The sequence below is a fragment of the Penicillium hordei genome (genome assembly GCF_028827395.1).
Source record: "Penicillium hordei strain IBT 12815 chromosome Unknown utg000001l_segment0_segment0, whole genome shotgun sequence".
Taxonomy (NCBI): domain Eukaryota; kingdom Fungi; phylum Ascomycota; class Eurotiomycetes; order Eurotiales; family Aspergillaceae; genus Penicillium; species Penicillium hordei.
This window is the reverse complement of record NW_026623142.1, coordinates 7,563,291-7,577,087: the sequence shown is the minus strand read 5'-3', so window position 1 is coordinate 7,577,087 and position 13,797 is coordinate 7,563,291. Positions and strand designations below refer to the sequence as shown.

The following is a 13,797-nucleotide window of genomic DNA, read 5'->3' as shown; positions in this document are numbered from 1 at the left end:
CGTCGACGCGTAAAGCACTCTCTCCGAGACTCGACCTATCAACTGATCGACACACCCCCGACGTTGTCTTTCCTCGCTACGGGGTACTTATTACTTGGGTTTTATTTGTCTTGAGGGGTGACGACATAATATTTATACTATTGTACAGATTGGATATTGTAGAATTACAGATCTAGTGGACATGCACTTTAGTCCGACTTAGTCGGCTGTGTCGGCTCGGTGGACTCAATCTCTTCGGTCTCCCACCCAGGAGCCGTCAGCCCTTGTGCGCGGTATTCTTCATCGGTCACAATGTGAACGGCCTTGAGCTTCCATTTGCCCAACTTCAGCATCAGGAGATTACCATTCAAGACAAATTCCTTCGTCTTGTCTGCCTCCCACGGCCGGATAGGCGTGAAAGACAATTGGTCCGACATGGGACCACTGTCACCAGGACGGCTTCCAACTTTGGCGCCATTGTTGATGATGACTCGGTGGCCCTCGCTCTTGGATGAAACAAGGCCGGCTGACCAGAGAATTTTGTTGAACGGCTGGTTGAAAACAAGGGATTCGGGGAGGGTGACCTTAATATCGCCCATATTGGCCCAGTTTGTTTGAGGAGCATATGGGTTCCCAGATTGAGGAGTCTGGAAGCCAGCGGTGGGAGATTGCGGGTGACCAGTTTGAGGAGTGGATGACTTAGGAAGAGGGGTGGGCTCTGCGGTTGATGATCGGGGACGGAAAAGCTGGCGGTGTTGGAGAGCTACGGCATCAGCTTCGGTCTTGCCATGAATAAGCTCGACAAACTCAACGGCGAGCTTGTGCTGCGCAACGCGCTTAGATGGATCCTTGTTCTGCTCCTCCATGATGGTGGCGATTTCAGGCAAGGGGATAAAAGTAAACAGCTTGAGGTACTGTTCGACAACATCATCAGGCGTGCGCACAAAGTACTGGTAAAGTTCGAATGTAGAAGTCAGGTCCTTGTCGAGCCAAACAGCGTTTCCAGCAGATTTTCCAAGCTTCTCGCCGGACGCCGTTGTCAGTAGCGGCGTAGTGAAACCGATCGGCCGATCTAATTCTGACTCTAATGGGTTGCGGACTTGTTCGTCGGCAGTGTTTCGGCTGATAGACTTGACAGCCTCCATGCCAAACAGGATGTTACCATATTGGTCGGCACCTCCGACTTGGATTTGGGTGCCCTTTTGGAACAGGGTCCACCAATCCCAAGCCTGGAGAATAGGGTAGGAAAACTCAGCAAATGACATGCCATCGCCTTGGTTCAATCGTGTCTTGACACTGGTAAACATAAAATGTCAGTAAACCCGCGACAACAACGCCGTCGGACCTGCTTATAACTCACGTATCTCTGCCGAGCATGGGACCAAGTCGCATGAAAGCGCCAAGGTCTCGCAACACTTCAAGGAAAGGCATCGAGTTCCACCAAGTGTTATTGTTCTCCAATGCCCGCTTCCACATCGGGCGTCTCTCATGTCCGTGTCTCCTGCCGTACTGCTCAATGCTAGAGCCCAACTTCTTCAACTGCATATGCATGCTAGCCATATTTGCTTTTCGGATTGAGGAATGAACAGCATCTCGGCCCTTGAGGCGCCCACTGGGATCGCCGACTCTAGAAGTAGCACCGCCAAGCTAGAGGGTGTTAGTTGGGGTATTCAATTGGGCGTGAAGTTGCAGGAAACTTACTAGGAATGTCACAGGTAAACCCCAGACGTATCCCCAGGCCAGAACCATAAAAGGAAGCATGTGTCCAACGTGCATTGAGGGGGCAGTCGGGTCAATTCCGACATATATTCCAGCCCGCTTCTCCGTGAAGACCTTATGCAATAAGTCCCGTTCGCTGCAATCCAAAGGAAACGATTAGCGAGCCATTCAAATGTTTTCTGCGGCAAATGCTATCAATCCATTATATCCCAGTCACATACCCGACAACATCATGAATCAAGCCTCGCTCCTCCAAGTGTTGCGCGAAGTTCTTCCTGTCGCCGGCCTTGATTTCTTTCGCAAACCCAGCCCACTCCTTTTCCCCGTCTTTCATACGCTGGATATACTTTTGTGTAATCCATCTCTGCTGCTGGAAGCATGTCCCAGACTGCGAAGAGGACAATACTGGACGAGTTCCGTCACCGCGCAGCCGAATTGCTGTTGTTGCGGCAAAACTGCGCGCTCCGCACGGGATCCGACGGGGGGTGAGAAGGCTGCGGTACGGCGCTTGGCCGAGCGATGCCGACTGTGGCCGCATTGGACCGGTTTGAGAATGCGAATATTAATAAAAATGGGTCGCAATGGACTCAAGTCTAAACACGATCAATACCTCCAGGGCTAGCTCCAGATGTCCAAGATTCCTTCGATAAGTCCGGAACATTGATGATGCGGCCCTTATCTTTGACATGTTGATCGATTTCCCAATCGGGACTGGATTGAGGGCTTAGGGCCCGAGAAGTATATACTGACTGGGGTAGAGAAAAGATGCTGCGTTAGAATAATACTAATTCTATCGATAAAACACGATGGTAAGTTTCAAAGACGAATAATGTTGAGGTGCTACCTCAACCCACAAAAACCTGTACAAAGGCCTCGTTACTCCATCCACTGTCCAACTTCATGGATTTCCATGCCGCCAATACATCAATTGCCAGCACATTAGCATTCTCTCCGCCCTGCTTCCACACTGTATTTTGTGGGATTGGCTGACCCAAAATCATGACCATGAAATTCCGTGCAATGCTCTTGTCTTGTAGATCCGAGAAATAGATCCCCAGAGTCCCCAAGGCTTTCAAGCTGACATCGACTCGCAAACGGCCGTTCTCAGCAACGGAGATATCCGAAGTCACTACAGCAGCTGCGCCAGTGATTTTTCCTAAAAGGCCCAGCACGGCCACATGTGTTGGACTGACATTGTTGCCGTGGCTTCCCGTCAGCTTGAACGACCGGGTCGGATAAGCAGTGAGAACCTCCCAACCCTTTGGCTCCAGAACAAGTGACACCAAGGAGTCCCTGATGGGCCGCATACGGTGCGAGATCTTACCGCTGCTGTGTGCACGCACTATATACTGGCCATCGGAGTCGTCGTGAATTCCTGGGAAATCCATCAGCGAGACTATGCTCGACGCCTCGGCGGATCGAATATTGAAAAGGCCCAAAATTCCACTTCCGGTCTTGGCCCAGCCGATGTAGCTTCCAACGCGCAGAACATGTCCTTCGTTGTAGTCGTGGTATATGTCTATCGTGCGTCCGATTACACTAGGACGCAAGATCACCGTGATTCCTTTTACGGTAGGTGCGGCCATCTGATCGATCAGGGTTAGGTCATGTTTGCCCGGCTCATCAGTGATATAGATTGGTCCTCCAGATACACATCGTGCTGCGGCGTGGAATGATGCGTATGTGTGACTTGTCTGGAACATATCCCAGTCTGGCAATACGTTCAGATATCGGGTGAATAGTGCATTGTGAGCATTGCAGAATACATGCCACGGGTGAGAGGCAACAGAATCTGGAAAGAAGTCGTCGGAGTTTCGCAATGGAAGTGTCGGTTTGTTGGTGGGCATTTGTGAATGGAAGATAATTTGAGGAGTCATTGACCCGCATGAGATTGACCGAGTGCTAAAGTGCTGGAGTGATGCGATAGACCATGCATCTTGGTAAGAAGTCATGAAGCTCCGCCGGTCCGTTGTATCCTCGAGGAGATCGAGGAAGAATTGTGCATCGGTCTTGACCGAGTCAATACCAACAGACGTAAGGTAGCTGTAGAACTCGTCATAGAATCGTTTAATCTCATCGGGATCAATGGCAAGCATTGTAAAATGTGGTAGGCTCTCCGGCATGGGCCCATTAGCAGCTGGGTTTTTGATCTTCACTTGCTTTGTTTTGAATCTTTGAGCCAGATCTCCATCTGGTGAGATACCTCCCCAGTAACCCAGCAAGGCGTGCCAGACCGCAACATGTTCAATATTGGGATGTGCTTGGCGAATACCTTCCACGGTATGCTTCAATCCTTTAGGAAATCCTTTGGAATGTGCCTCGAACTGCTTCCAGCCTTGCTTGAACTGAGACTCCCCTTCATTGTCATTTGTCTGCCAGCCATCATCGATAATGAGGTTGACGATATTGATCCCATTCGCCTTCAATGAGTCCAAGGCATGCAAGATCTTCTCTTCGCTTAGCTCCTGTCCCAGTCCATTCCAAGTACAATATGTGAGACCGTCAAACCACTCAGAAAGCCACTGTGCACTTGGGTCTTTCTCAACAAGGACCATATCATCACCAGGGGGAGACAACGGGACCGAATCTTCCAAATCCAGATGAGCTGCATCAGCAAATGGCCGGACCACTTTCCGTGCCTCATAGACTACTGCAGACATAGCAACTTCGAAATTTTCCGCGGCGCTGATAAGCACATGGAACTTTGATGCTTCTAAATCGTCACTCTTTGCGGAGATCACAACTTCACCGTTCTCGCCTGACTGGAATACGGTCAAAACATCGTTGACTCCGGAAACAGCCAGTAGAACAAGATTCACGCCATCTTCGCGCAGAAAAGAGCAAAGTATTGCGTCCTCGGTAAGTCGAAAGTTTTCTTTGCCATGTCTAGGACCCAGCCATGGACTCGAAACACGTACTAGTGAGAAATACCTCACCACCGACGAAGGGGTGCCAAGCGCAAGTCGTTTGATGCTTGAAGTTCCAATTTGGGCAGCATCTATATCACCCAAAAGCGCCCAAAGGACCGATCCAGGAGATTCACTAAGCCGTGACTCAATTTGCAAGTCATCATGAAGATTATCAATGTACTTCGCCAGTTGCTCTTTAGGGGCGGGTGCGGCGACATCAGTGGACACAGCCTTGCCGAGATCAGAGTGGCATGCGCTATATATAATTTCACCGTCGTTGACAGGGTGTATTTGGTTAGCCCACTGCCATTCCGTGTCTGGACCGGTCCGGAACCGGACAGTGAACTGGGCATGACCTCCTGCGGCTGGCAGTAATATCTCTGTTGAGAATATATAGCGATGGTAGTGGTAGTCGCTACCATTTCCGGTCAAAAGAGCTGCATGGTCTGTGTTATATTTCTTTAATGGTAGAGAACCCCATTCGGGGCTAGTGATGTTATGCCAGATCTGCGCTTCCCATGATTGTGCGGGGAATGAGCTACTGGACTCGATGGTAACCGTGAAACGCAGCTTCAATGATATTAGTATGGATTTGCATCCTAGCCTCAATAACGCCTGGGAAAGTATTGTTGGCGACATCAGATATGATCATATTCGGTGACTCACCGCATCTTCCTCAGACCGTGATACCTGTGCCGGTTGGAGACAAGTGATTTGTCCTAGCGGGGGATACGATGTTACCCGTGCAAACATGGCCATTTGGACCGGGCTAGCAAATGATGCTTGTGGCTTTCGAGCGCTTTGGCTAGGGCCCTGAATCGGGAGGGTTGAGGTATCTCTATTGTTGACCTGCATTGAAGAAAGGTAGGGTGTTGGATCAGGTGTCTGTCTCAGCAGCGGAAAATAGGTGACAAAAGAAAAATGTTGATTTATGAATTATCTCAGAGGAGACTATAGAAAACGTGTATACTTGAGTGTAACAGAAAGAAAGAAGCTTGCAGGTGGTTGGTTTTAACTCCTGCAGGGGAAGTGGCGGGGAAGCGCAGTTGCCCTGTCTACCAACCAGGATGAGCCTCGCCTCAACACCAAACATCAACATATCACGAACTATTAGTTGTTATATAGCCTATGCACATTCTTAACAACTACCGAAACACTTCAAGAAGATGCTTAACATAGACCCTGGGACAGTTTTGAATATGGCAGGCCCCACTATCAAACCTTAAAATCATTGTCAATTCGAGATATTTACAGATTCAAGGGATGAAGAAAAAGGGGGGAAAAGAGAGGACAAACGCGAGAACGACCGGAGTCGAACCGGAACAGTCCAGGTAGTAGAAGATCTTCGGCACTTCTCTCGTAGTACACAAGTGCAACCTGTTACCACTCGGCCACCTGCTGTTGGGGATACCAGTATTGGGTTGTACTTCCTTTTAACTTGCCATTTCTAATCTTGGAAGGTACCTAGTCCCAATATATGCCAGCAGCACTCATATTACATTAACGTTGCCTCCTAGCCTCTTTCCATCCCATTTTTTAGTTGATCTTGATAGTCAACTTTCCAAAGTGCTTCTGGGCCCACTGAATTCCAATCTGTTAGCATGCAATTCCTCTTCACTGGTGATAATCAACTTACCATATAATCATAGGCTTCCCGTGTCTCGTCAAGGCTAAACACCTTCTCATCCACCACAGGGTGGATATCATTGGCCTCTATAGCTCGGATCATATCCCTCATGAGAGCTTTACTACCAACATAAACACCACGCACAGTGCAGATATGAGTCAACGTCTCCAGAACAGTCGGCTGTGTCTTTGGGTCCACGCCTCCAAGGAAACCAATAACACTGATAATACCCTCCAACTTCACACACTTGAAGCTCTGCTGTAGCGTTCCGCTACCACCCACCTCGATAATGTGGTCTACACCAGCTCCGTCAGGAGTCAGCTTGCGAGCAGCCTCGCCCCAGTTGGGCTCGGTCTTATAATTGATGATGTGATCAGCACCAAGCTTCTTGAGTTTCTCGGCCTTCTCTGCAGAAGAGGTTGTCGCAATAACTATCGCGCCAGCAGCTTTGGCGAACTATAAGGCCGTGTTAGCCGAGTCCATTCTGATGGAATATATATGAGTTCAGTGCTAACCTGCAAGCCAAACATACTAACACCACCAGTTCCTTGCACCAGAACGACCTGGCCGGGCTTCAAAGGCTTCAGACCGTATAGAGCATTCCAGCTGGTGAGCGCTGCGCACGACAAGGTGCTAGCTTCGCGGGCATCGAGGTTTTTCGGCGCCTTCACAAGACCCTGTTCATTGAATACGCCATATTCACGCAGGGCACCGTCGATTACACCACCCAGGCCAGTACCCGCTGCGGATGTGTCAATCTCGCCGTATTGGTGGCCCTGATTGAAGAGAGTGGCAACATGGTCACCCTTTTTAAATTCAACAACCTTGGATCCCACTTCTATAACTTCACCGGCACCATCAGAACCTGGGACTACCGGAAGACTGAGAGCAAATGGATAGAGGCCCTGTGGGAAAGAGGTTAGAGGTTGGTTATGGCAAAAGAAAAATCTTGCGCAGACAATTCAATCAAGATTGAAAATCTCCGCTTTTCTCTTGCAAGGCCATACCTTGGGAATAGTCAGGTCGCGATAGTTTAGCGACGCAGCTTGGAGCTTCACCAAGACTTCATTTTCGCCGACTTTAGGAACAGCTGCGTCCTTGTAAACAAGACCGTCGAAGTCGTGCTCTCCATCTTCAACAACCCATTGCTTCATAGTGGAGGGAGACATTTTACCGTATAAGGTAGACCAATTTACTCAAAACAGTGTACAACGTAGCGCGAAATGATTTATGGTGGGGTTGAGGGGAGTTTATATCAAGCCTGACGTATTTGCCGTGTTCCTGCTTTGAGCGAAAGATCCACTCAAGTGGTGACGGAGAGATTATTAAGAGTCCAACGAAACCTGTTTTCTATCTAGGTAAATCGTTACTTAATTTTATTTGAGGGTCTAGCTTCACGTGTATTGAGAAGAATTTTCAGGATCAATTATCAAATTGAAGCTTGACGTGCTAGGCGATATAAGCAACCAGGCTCGAAAATTCTAGGATATATATTTGTCGGATCATAACAGAAATGGGTATTTTGGTGAATTGGCTGCCACTGATCAGCCCTGTGGTATACCTGCTAAGGAATAGGCGATTGATCCGTTGAGAGCACAAGGCCCATGTTAGGCTAGCTGCAGCTGGGTCTAGGTAGTGTAGTGGAACCCAGTCGGGAGGGCGGCATGGTGGTGTGGTTGAGCAAGAAAAGAGAAGAAAGGGTGAATAAAATGTGGCATTCAAAGATGCGAGGAAGAGGATTGTTCATGGTTTCCGAAGGAAGAAAAATATATAAAGAGACCAAGAGGCTTTGATATTAGAGAAGCGCAAGCATGGGAGTATACTTCCTGCGGTCAAAGTCCGGGGTCGGCCTTTCACCCACAACATTCTTCTATGAACCCAAAGTTCTTACATTCAAGCAACACTCAATCGATATTGGACTTATCAAACACCCTTTCAGAAACCCTTGAATTAACCATGCCGCCCGTGAAAGAAGGCCGAGTCACAAAATTAAAAGCCAAGAGACCGCGAACCACAACCCGACGCGTCTCTAACAAAAGTGAATAAATTCCACACTCGCAAGCTAGTTCAGCCCCAAAGCTTGTTTTATTGATTTACATGATTCGATCATATTCAATGAATGACGCGCTAATAATCACGTAGTCTCACTGGTAGAACAGACCAACGCATTGTCCATTGACGACTTCATCGCTCACTACGTGACTCCAACACAAGCAGGAGATCCAGCCAATAATGATGCGATTAATCAACCAAATCCATCCAAAAACCAGCCACAGCAGGATATGACTCCCGCACCACGCGTGGACGTCTATTCCGCGGCAACAATCTCCGCTGCTGATCTGGATGCATGTCTGGATCTAATCGAGCAAACCTCGAGCGAAGCCTACAGCGCGTCGCCTGCAGGCTGGTCGCGCACCAAAAAGCGGAAAGAGATGAAGTTGCCCGACATGAAGTATTTGGTTCTGCGGGATACGCCGAATGATTCTAGTGATTCTAGCGGGCAAGTTCCCGGAGCGAAGCAGAGTGATGTCGCAGACAACAATGCTCCGTCTCCGCCTCCGAAAGAAGGCGATGAGTCTATTTCATCGTCTGGTGCTGGTTCTCCGAATGTGCTCGGCTTTTTATCATTTATGGTTACCTACGAGGATGGAAAGGAGGTTGTTTACTGCTACGAGATTCACTTGTCGCCGGCGGCTCGGGGACGGGGCGTCGGGAGGTTGCTTATGGGTCGGATGGAGGGAATCGGTCGTGCTGTCGGCTTAGAGAAGTCTATGTTGACGGTTTTCAAGTCGAATGAGATTGCTCGGCGGTTCTATGAGCGGCTTGGGTATGAGGTTGATGAGTACTCGCCCCGACCGCGCATGTTGCGCAATGGGACTATTAAGGATGTGGATTATTTGATCTTGTCGAAGACGTTGAAATTATAATAGTTGGATATCTCTTTGTCAAGGGGTTGAATGCAAATATTTGATATGAAAATAGTGATGTGCAAAAGTTAGTATACATTACACCTGTCGCACCTCTTCGCCCACCTGATCTGGGCGCTCTTGTTCCCACTCATCTCTGAGAGCGGCGAAGACGGTGTCGGCTAACAGGATGGAGAGACCCAAACTCCAGACAAGGGTAATGGCGTAGAAGAAATTGGCATTTCCGGATCCTGCGTAGATCCAAAGGTGGTAGAAAGCCGGGCCGAGTAGGCTGGAGTACAAGATTGCTGAGCCCGCAAAGAAGGTATACCGCATCACTGTACCAAGTTAGGTTTTGACATATATACTCAATGTTTGGAAATACTCACATGGGAAAAGGTGGCGATATAATGGCAGCAACGCGAAGAACAGCGAGGCATCTGAGATGCTAGGGTATGGCTTGAAGATGGCGAAGACACCCAATAGCGAGGTAATGACGAACAGAGGTTGGCTGCGGAAGCGAGCGGTGAGACCCCCAACGTAGCTAGCCAGGTGAAGCCAGAAAACGCCGAGGAAGAACTCTCGGAATGAGTCGAACATCTCAATGAAAAAGTACCACCACAGCCCCACGTTGGGGGTCAAGTCTGGAACCAACAGATGGAAACCATATGTTGCCGAGATAAACTCCCAGAAGTTACCGGTGATCAGAAAGGAGAGACCAAGCAGGCCTGCTACACTGGCCAGCAGTAGGGCAGCGTGTTGAACAATGAAAGATCCAACATTGGGTGGGGTTGGTGCCCCCAAGCGTCGGTCATAGCATAGCAGGACCAACGGCATAAATAGCAGCGCCGGGTATAGAGACAGATATGAAGCCAATCCCAGGGCTAGCATCGCATTTATGCTATTTCCAGCGACTGCGTTAGAGACGGCGAAGAGGATTCCTGATGTCGTAAATACGCTGGTTGATCGCGCTAAACAGGTCGCAATTGTGAGAGGATTGAACAAAAACCTATTCCGTGGTAAGTATGTAAATTTATACGATTGCCAGGCCAGGAGATCCATACCATGCTGCAACGGACACTCCATCCCATCGGACATGTTTCCGGACCGCTGAGTGTAGTCTCGATTTAAACGATTGGCCTGACGCAGAGACGGTTACCAATGCGTGTGCGTTCAAGAGGTCGACAATGAAGTAGAAAATTGCGGTTGGCAAAGGCGAGCTCTTTGCATCCGGGAGTAGTGCGAAGAGAGGTAACAGGAGCGGCGCCTAAATCATCGGATCGAATTGTCAATTCAAGGAACGGAATCAGAGGGATCTAGAATCACGAACCTGGTGGAAGACGCCACCATCATAAGGCGACACATTTCTTGTGTACAAGAATAGACCTTCTTGCACTACATATAATTAGTTTATAGAATGCGGAGTCAATAGTCGGAGACACGTACGGCGTTTGAAGCTATTGACGGGAGTGGAAACTTCGACTCTCCCCGTTAACAAATCAGGCAATGAAGGAAAAAGACATGTAAGAAGTAGACGCAGCACAAAAGCCGCGCCGAACACAGCGATCTTCCGTCGGTCTACAGCCATGACGGGGTGAGGCTTTAGTTGTTTGATTCCAGCTGGTCCTTATGGACCCAGGGCTCTCTCTCCGCCTTCGGGCACGGACCACTTTCGTTGCGGTAAGAAAAAAAAGTTATCGAGAAATTTTCTTCTTCTTATCAGCAGCCGTTTGGATCTTTTGACAACCATTTTTCATCATGGGTAAAGTTAAGAAGAAGGGTATGTTGAATTGAACCGGGAATTTCAATTGAATTTACTGACACTCCTTTCAGGTACCTCTGGCGCAGCCAAGAACTACATTACCAGAACTCAGGCCGTGCGCAAACTTCAGATCTCTTTGCCAGATTTCCGCCGACTATGCATCTTCAAGGGTAATTACCTCTTCTATGGGTATTCCATCTGAATCGCAAGACTAACATGGTATCCGATATCAGGTATCTACCCTCGCGAGCCCCGTAGTAAGAAGAAGGCCTCTAAGACGTCTACTCCCAACACCACCTTCTATTACACCAAGGACATCCAGTACCTGCTACACGAGCCCCTACTCAACAAGTTCCGTGACCAGAAGTCACTTGCAAAGAAGATCGCCCGCTCTCTCGGCCGTGGAGAAGTCAGCGATGCCTCCCGTTTAGAAAAGAACAACGCCCCGAGACTCACCTTGGACCATGTCATTAAAGAGCGCTACCCGACCTTTATCGATGCCCTCCGTGATCTCGACGACGCTTTGTCTCTTCTATTCCTCTTCGCTACCCTTCCCTCCACCGACCATGTTCCTTCTAAGACCGTTGCGCTCTGCCAGCGCCTTTGCCATGAGTTCCAGCACTACCTGATCATGACCAACTCTCTGCGCAGATCCTTCCTTTCAATTAAGGGTATCTATTACCAGGCTACGATTCAGGGCCAAGACATTATGTGGCTCGTGCCATACCGTTTCGTCCAGCGTGTCAATGGCGACGTCGATTACCGTATCATGGCTACTTTTGTTGAGTTTTACACCACCCTTCTGGGTTTTGTCAACTTCCGCCTGTACTCCTCAATTGGATTGAGATACCCCCCTAAGTTCGATACCCGCAGTGACGAGAATGGTGCCGAGTTGGCAGCTTTCACTCTTGAGGGCCGCACAGTGGGTGAGGTGCCCAAGGCTCTTGAGGCTAGCAAGGCTCAGAGCAACGGCAACTCCAACAAGGAAGTTTCCAAGGAACTTCAAGCCAAGGTTGATAAGGTGATTAAGAAGGCCGGTTTGGAACAGAGCACGGATGAGGAGATGGTCGACACTACCGACGAGGCAACCGATGCCATCGACCACTTCGAGCCCGCCGCTCCCGAAGCCGACACTCTCCCCCAGCCCGCGATGAGCGGCAATGAGGCCGGTGCACTCTTCGCCCCCTTCGTGTTCTACATTTCCCGTGAAGCCCCCAAGGCTCCCCTTGAGTTCATTCTGCGCTCGTTCGGCTGCAAGCGCGTTGGATGGGCCTCCGTTCTGGGAGATGGAGCTTTCACTCACGACGAGGCCGACCCCCGCATCACTCACCAAATTGTCGATCGTCCCCAACTTCCCCAGGAATCTCTTCCCGCTATTCCCGCTGCCGATGAGAAGGCCGTTCAGAAGGTCCAGCCTGGATCCCGCATTCCTGGCCGTACCTACGTCCAGCCCCAGTGGGTCTGGGACTGCATTAACGAGGGCAAGCTCCTCCGAGCTGATCTCTACGCACCCGGTACCACTCTCCCACCCCACTTGAGCCCTTGGGTCAAGGCCACTCGTGGCGCTTACGACCCCCGCGCCAGTCTCGCCGATCAGGAGGATGAGGATGAAGCCGAGATTGCCGCCGAGGCCTCTGATAGCGATGAGGAGATGGAGGATGAACCCGCAGTTGACGCCAAGCCTGCTACTGCCGAGGAGTCCGACGAAGAGTCCGTCGACGGAGGCATGGATGTTGCCGGCACCGACGACGACGAGAGCGAGGAGGATTCCGAGGAGGAAGACGAAGACTTCGGTGGCTTTGACGAAGAAGCCGCATCCGAGTCCGAAGATGACGACGAGGCTGCCCGCACTCAGCACCAGAAGGAGCTTGAGGCCGAAGCCGCTGGTCTGCCTTTCACCGCTAACGCCGCTGCTGATGAAGCTGCCAAGAAGAAGAACTCCAAGTCCAAGAAGGTTGCCGCCAAGAAGCGCAGCGAGGATGAGGAGCTCGAGAGACAGAAGATGATGATGAGCCGGAAGAAGCGCAAGCTGCTTGAGAAGATGATGTACTCTAACAAGAAGACCGCTGACGAGTCCGCCAAGCTCCGCTCCAAGAGACGCAAGCTTGAGAAGGGCGAGAAGGGCGAGAAGAACTAAAGCTCGGGTCATTTGTGCATGTTAGATAGTGCTTTTGCCGGGCGTTGCGGTTTGGATATGTCCCCTGTATAGGCACCTCAAAAATTTGTGAAGTTTTAATGCTATTTATGGGGTAACACCCCAGTTATATGTATAGCTTTTGTCTGTCCTCTGCCATCTTGAAACCCTGTGTAGTCCAACTGGTCAACCTATCGCCAGATGTAGGATATTGGCAACTCATTTCAACACGTATACTGGACCCTAGGCCGTGAATAGATGATCGTTAACATTGGCGTGTGCCTTCCCCATGTTGTCAATGGCGTTCTATGTATCCACGTGAACAACTCGAATTTGGAAGTTACCTACATCTATAAACACTCTCGTCATTCCTTTCGTGAAGCGACTCGTAATGTTGTTCAAAGGTACTGACTGACCTAGCGCTCCAGAAGCTCAGCATGGTTGTTATTGCTTCTTATGTGTTTGGAATGATCCTCCTTCGTCCACAGATCAATGAGCACATTCTCCAGCTGCGCCTCTGGAAAGATGGTCATTCTTCCACGTCATGACCGATCCTATGTAATCCATACCCCGACTACAACAGTGCTGCAAGGAAGAGAAAGTGGATAGGGTCCTACCAATCGTGTATTGGTCCCGACAGGGCGCTTTTGGATCCTAAGAACAAAAACACAGCGATGAAAGGCTATACCGTTGGAATCAGTCAGGTTTGTGGTTTGAGCAAGATCATTACGAATCACTCAGAGCTCCAGCTCGATTAATCA

General features: G+C 49.7%; 7 protein-coding genes across 7 annotated transcripts; 3 read left to right on the top strand and 4 right to left on the bottom strand.

Moving 5' to 3' along the window:
• Positions 1 to 188: 188 nt before the first annotated feature.
• On the bottom strand, positions 189 to 2,236 carry N7537_002864 (tyrosine--tRNA ligase MSY1; the record flags this gene model as incomplete). Its single annotated transcript, XM_056893922.1, has 4 exons — positions 189 to 1,275; positions 1,340 to 1,626; positions 1,681 to 1,834; positions 1,920 to 2,236. The coding sequence occupies 4 exons, from the start codon at positions 2,234 to 2,236 to the stop codon at positions 189 to 191; spliced, it is 1,845 nt and encodes a 614-aa protein (XP_056758917.1).
• A 307-nt stretch (positions 2,237 to 2,543) lies between these two features.
• Positions 2,544 to 5,462, bottom strand: N7537_002863 (putative raffinose synthase protein Sip1; the record flags this gene model as incomplete). Its single annotated transcript, XM_056893921.1, has 2 exons — positions 2,544 to 5,177; positions 5,274 to 5,462. 2 exons carry the CDS (start codon positions 5,460 to 5,462, stop codon positions 2,544 to 2,546), a joined length of 2,823 nt encoding a protein of 940 aa, XP_056758916.1.
• A 681-nt stretch (positions 5,463 to 6,143) lies between these two features.
• Positions 6,144 to 7,403, bottom strand: N7537_002862 (zinc-dependent alcohol dehydrogenase family protein; the record flags this gene model as incomplete). Its single annotated transcript, XM_056893920.1, has 4 exons — positions 6,144 to 6,188; positions 6,244 to 6,690; positions 6,750 to 7,139; positions 7,242 to 7,403. The coding sequence occupies 4 exons, from the start codon at positions 7,401 to 7,403 to the stop codon at positions 6,144 to 6,146; spliced, it is 1,044 nt and encodes a 347-aa protein (XP_056758915.1).
• A 787-nt stretch (positions 7,404 to 8,190) lies between these two features.
• N7537_002861 (N-terminal L-serine N(alpha)-acetyltransferase NAT4) lies at positions 8,191 to 9,161 on the top strand (the record flags this gene model as incomplete). Its single annotated transcript, XM_056893919.1, has 2 exons — positions 8,191 to 8,272; positions 8,377 to 9,161. 2 exons carry the CDS (start codon positions 8,191 to 8,193, stop codon positions 9,159 to 9,161), a joined length of 867 nt encoding a protein of 288 aa, XP_056758914.1.
• A 78-nt stretch (positions 9,162 to 9,239) lies between these two features.
• Positions 9,240 to 10,728, bottom strand: N7537_002860 (GPI-anchored transamidase subunit GAB1; the record flags this gene model as incomplete). Its single annotated transcript, XM_056893918.1, has 5 exons — positions 9,240 to 9,478; positions 9,530 to 10,149; positions 10,205 to 10,407; positions 10,471 to 10,535; positions 10,587 to 10,728. 5 exons carry the CDS (start codon positions 10,726 to 10,728, stop codon positions 9,240 to 9,242), a joined length of 1,269 nt encoding a protein of 422 aa, XP_056758913.1.
• A 170-nt stretch (positions 10,729 to 10,898) lies between these two features.
• nop7 (mRNA-binding ribosome synthesis protein NOP7) lies at positions 10,899 to 13,039 on the top strand (the record flags this gene model as incomplete). The annotated part of the gene is made up of 3 exons (XM_056893917.1): positions 10,899 to 10,920; positions 10,974 to 11,072; positions 11,136 to 13,039. 3 exons carry the CDS (start codon positions 10,899 to 10,901, stop codon positions 13,037 to 13,039), a joined length of 2,025 nt encoding a protein of 674 aa, XP_056758912.1.
• Positions 13,040 to 13,473: 434 nt separating this feature from the next.
• Positions 13,474 to 13,794, top strand: N7537_002858 (uncharacterized protein; the record flags this gene model as incomplete). Its single annotated transcript, XM_056893916.1, has 2 exons — positions 13,474 to 13,577; positions 13,620 to 13,794. 2 exons carry the CDS (start codon positions 13,474 to 13,476, stop codon positions 13,792 to 13,794), a joined length of 279 nt encoding a protein of 92 aa, XP_056758911.1.
• Between the last annotated feature and the right edge of the window lie 3 nt (positions 13,795 to 13,797).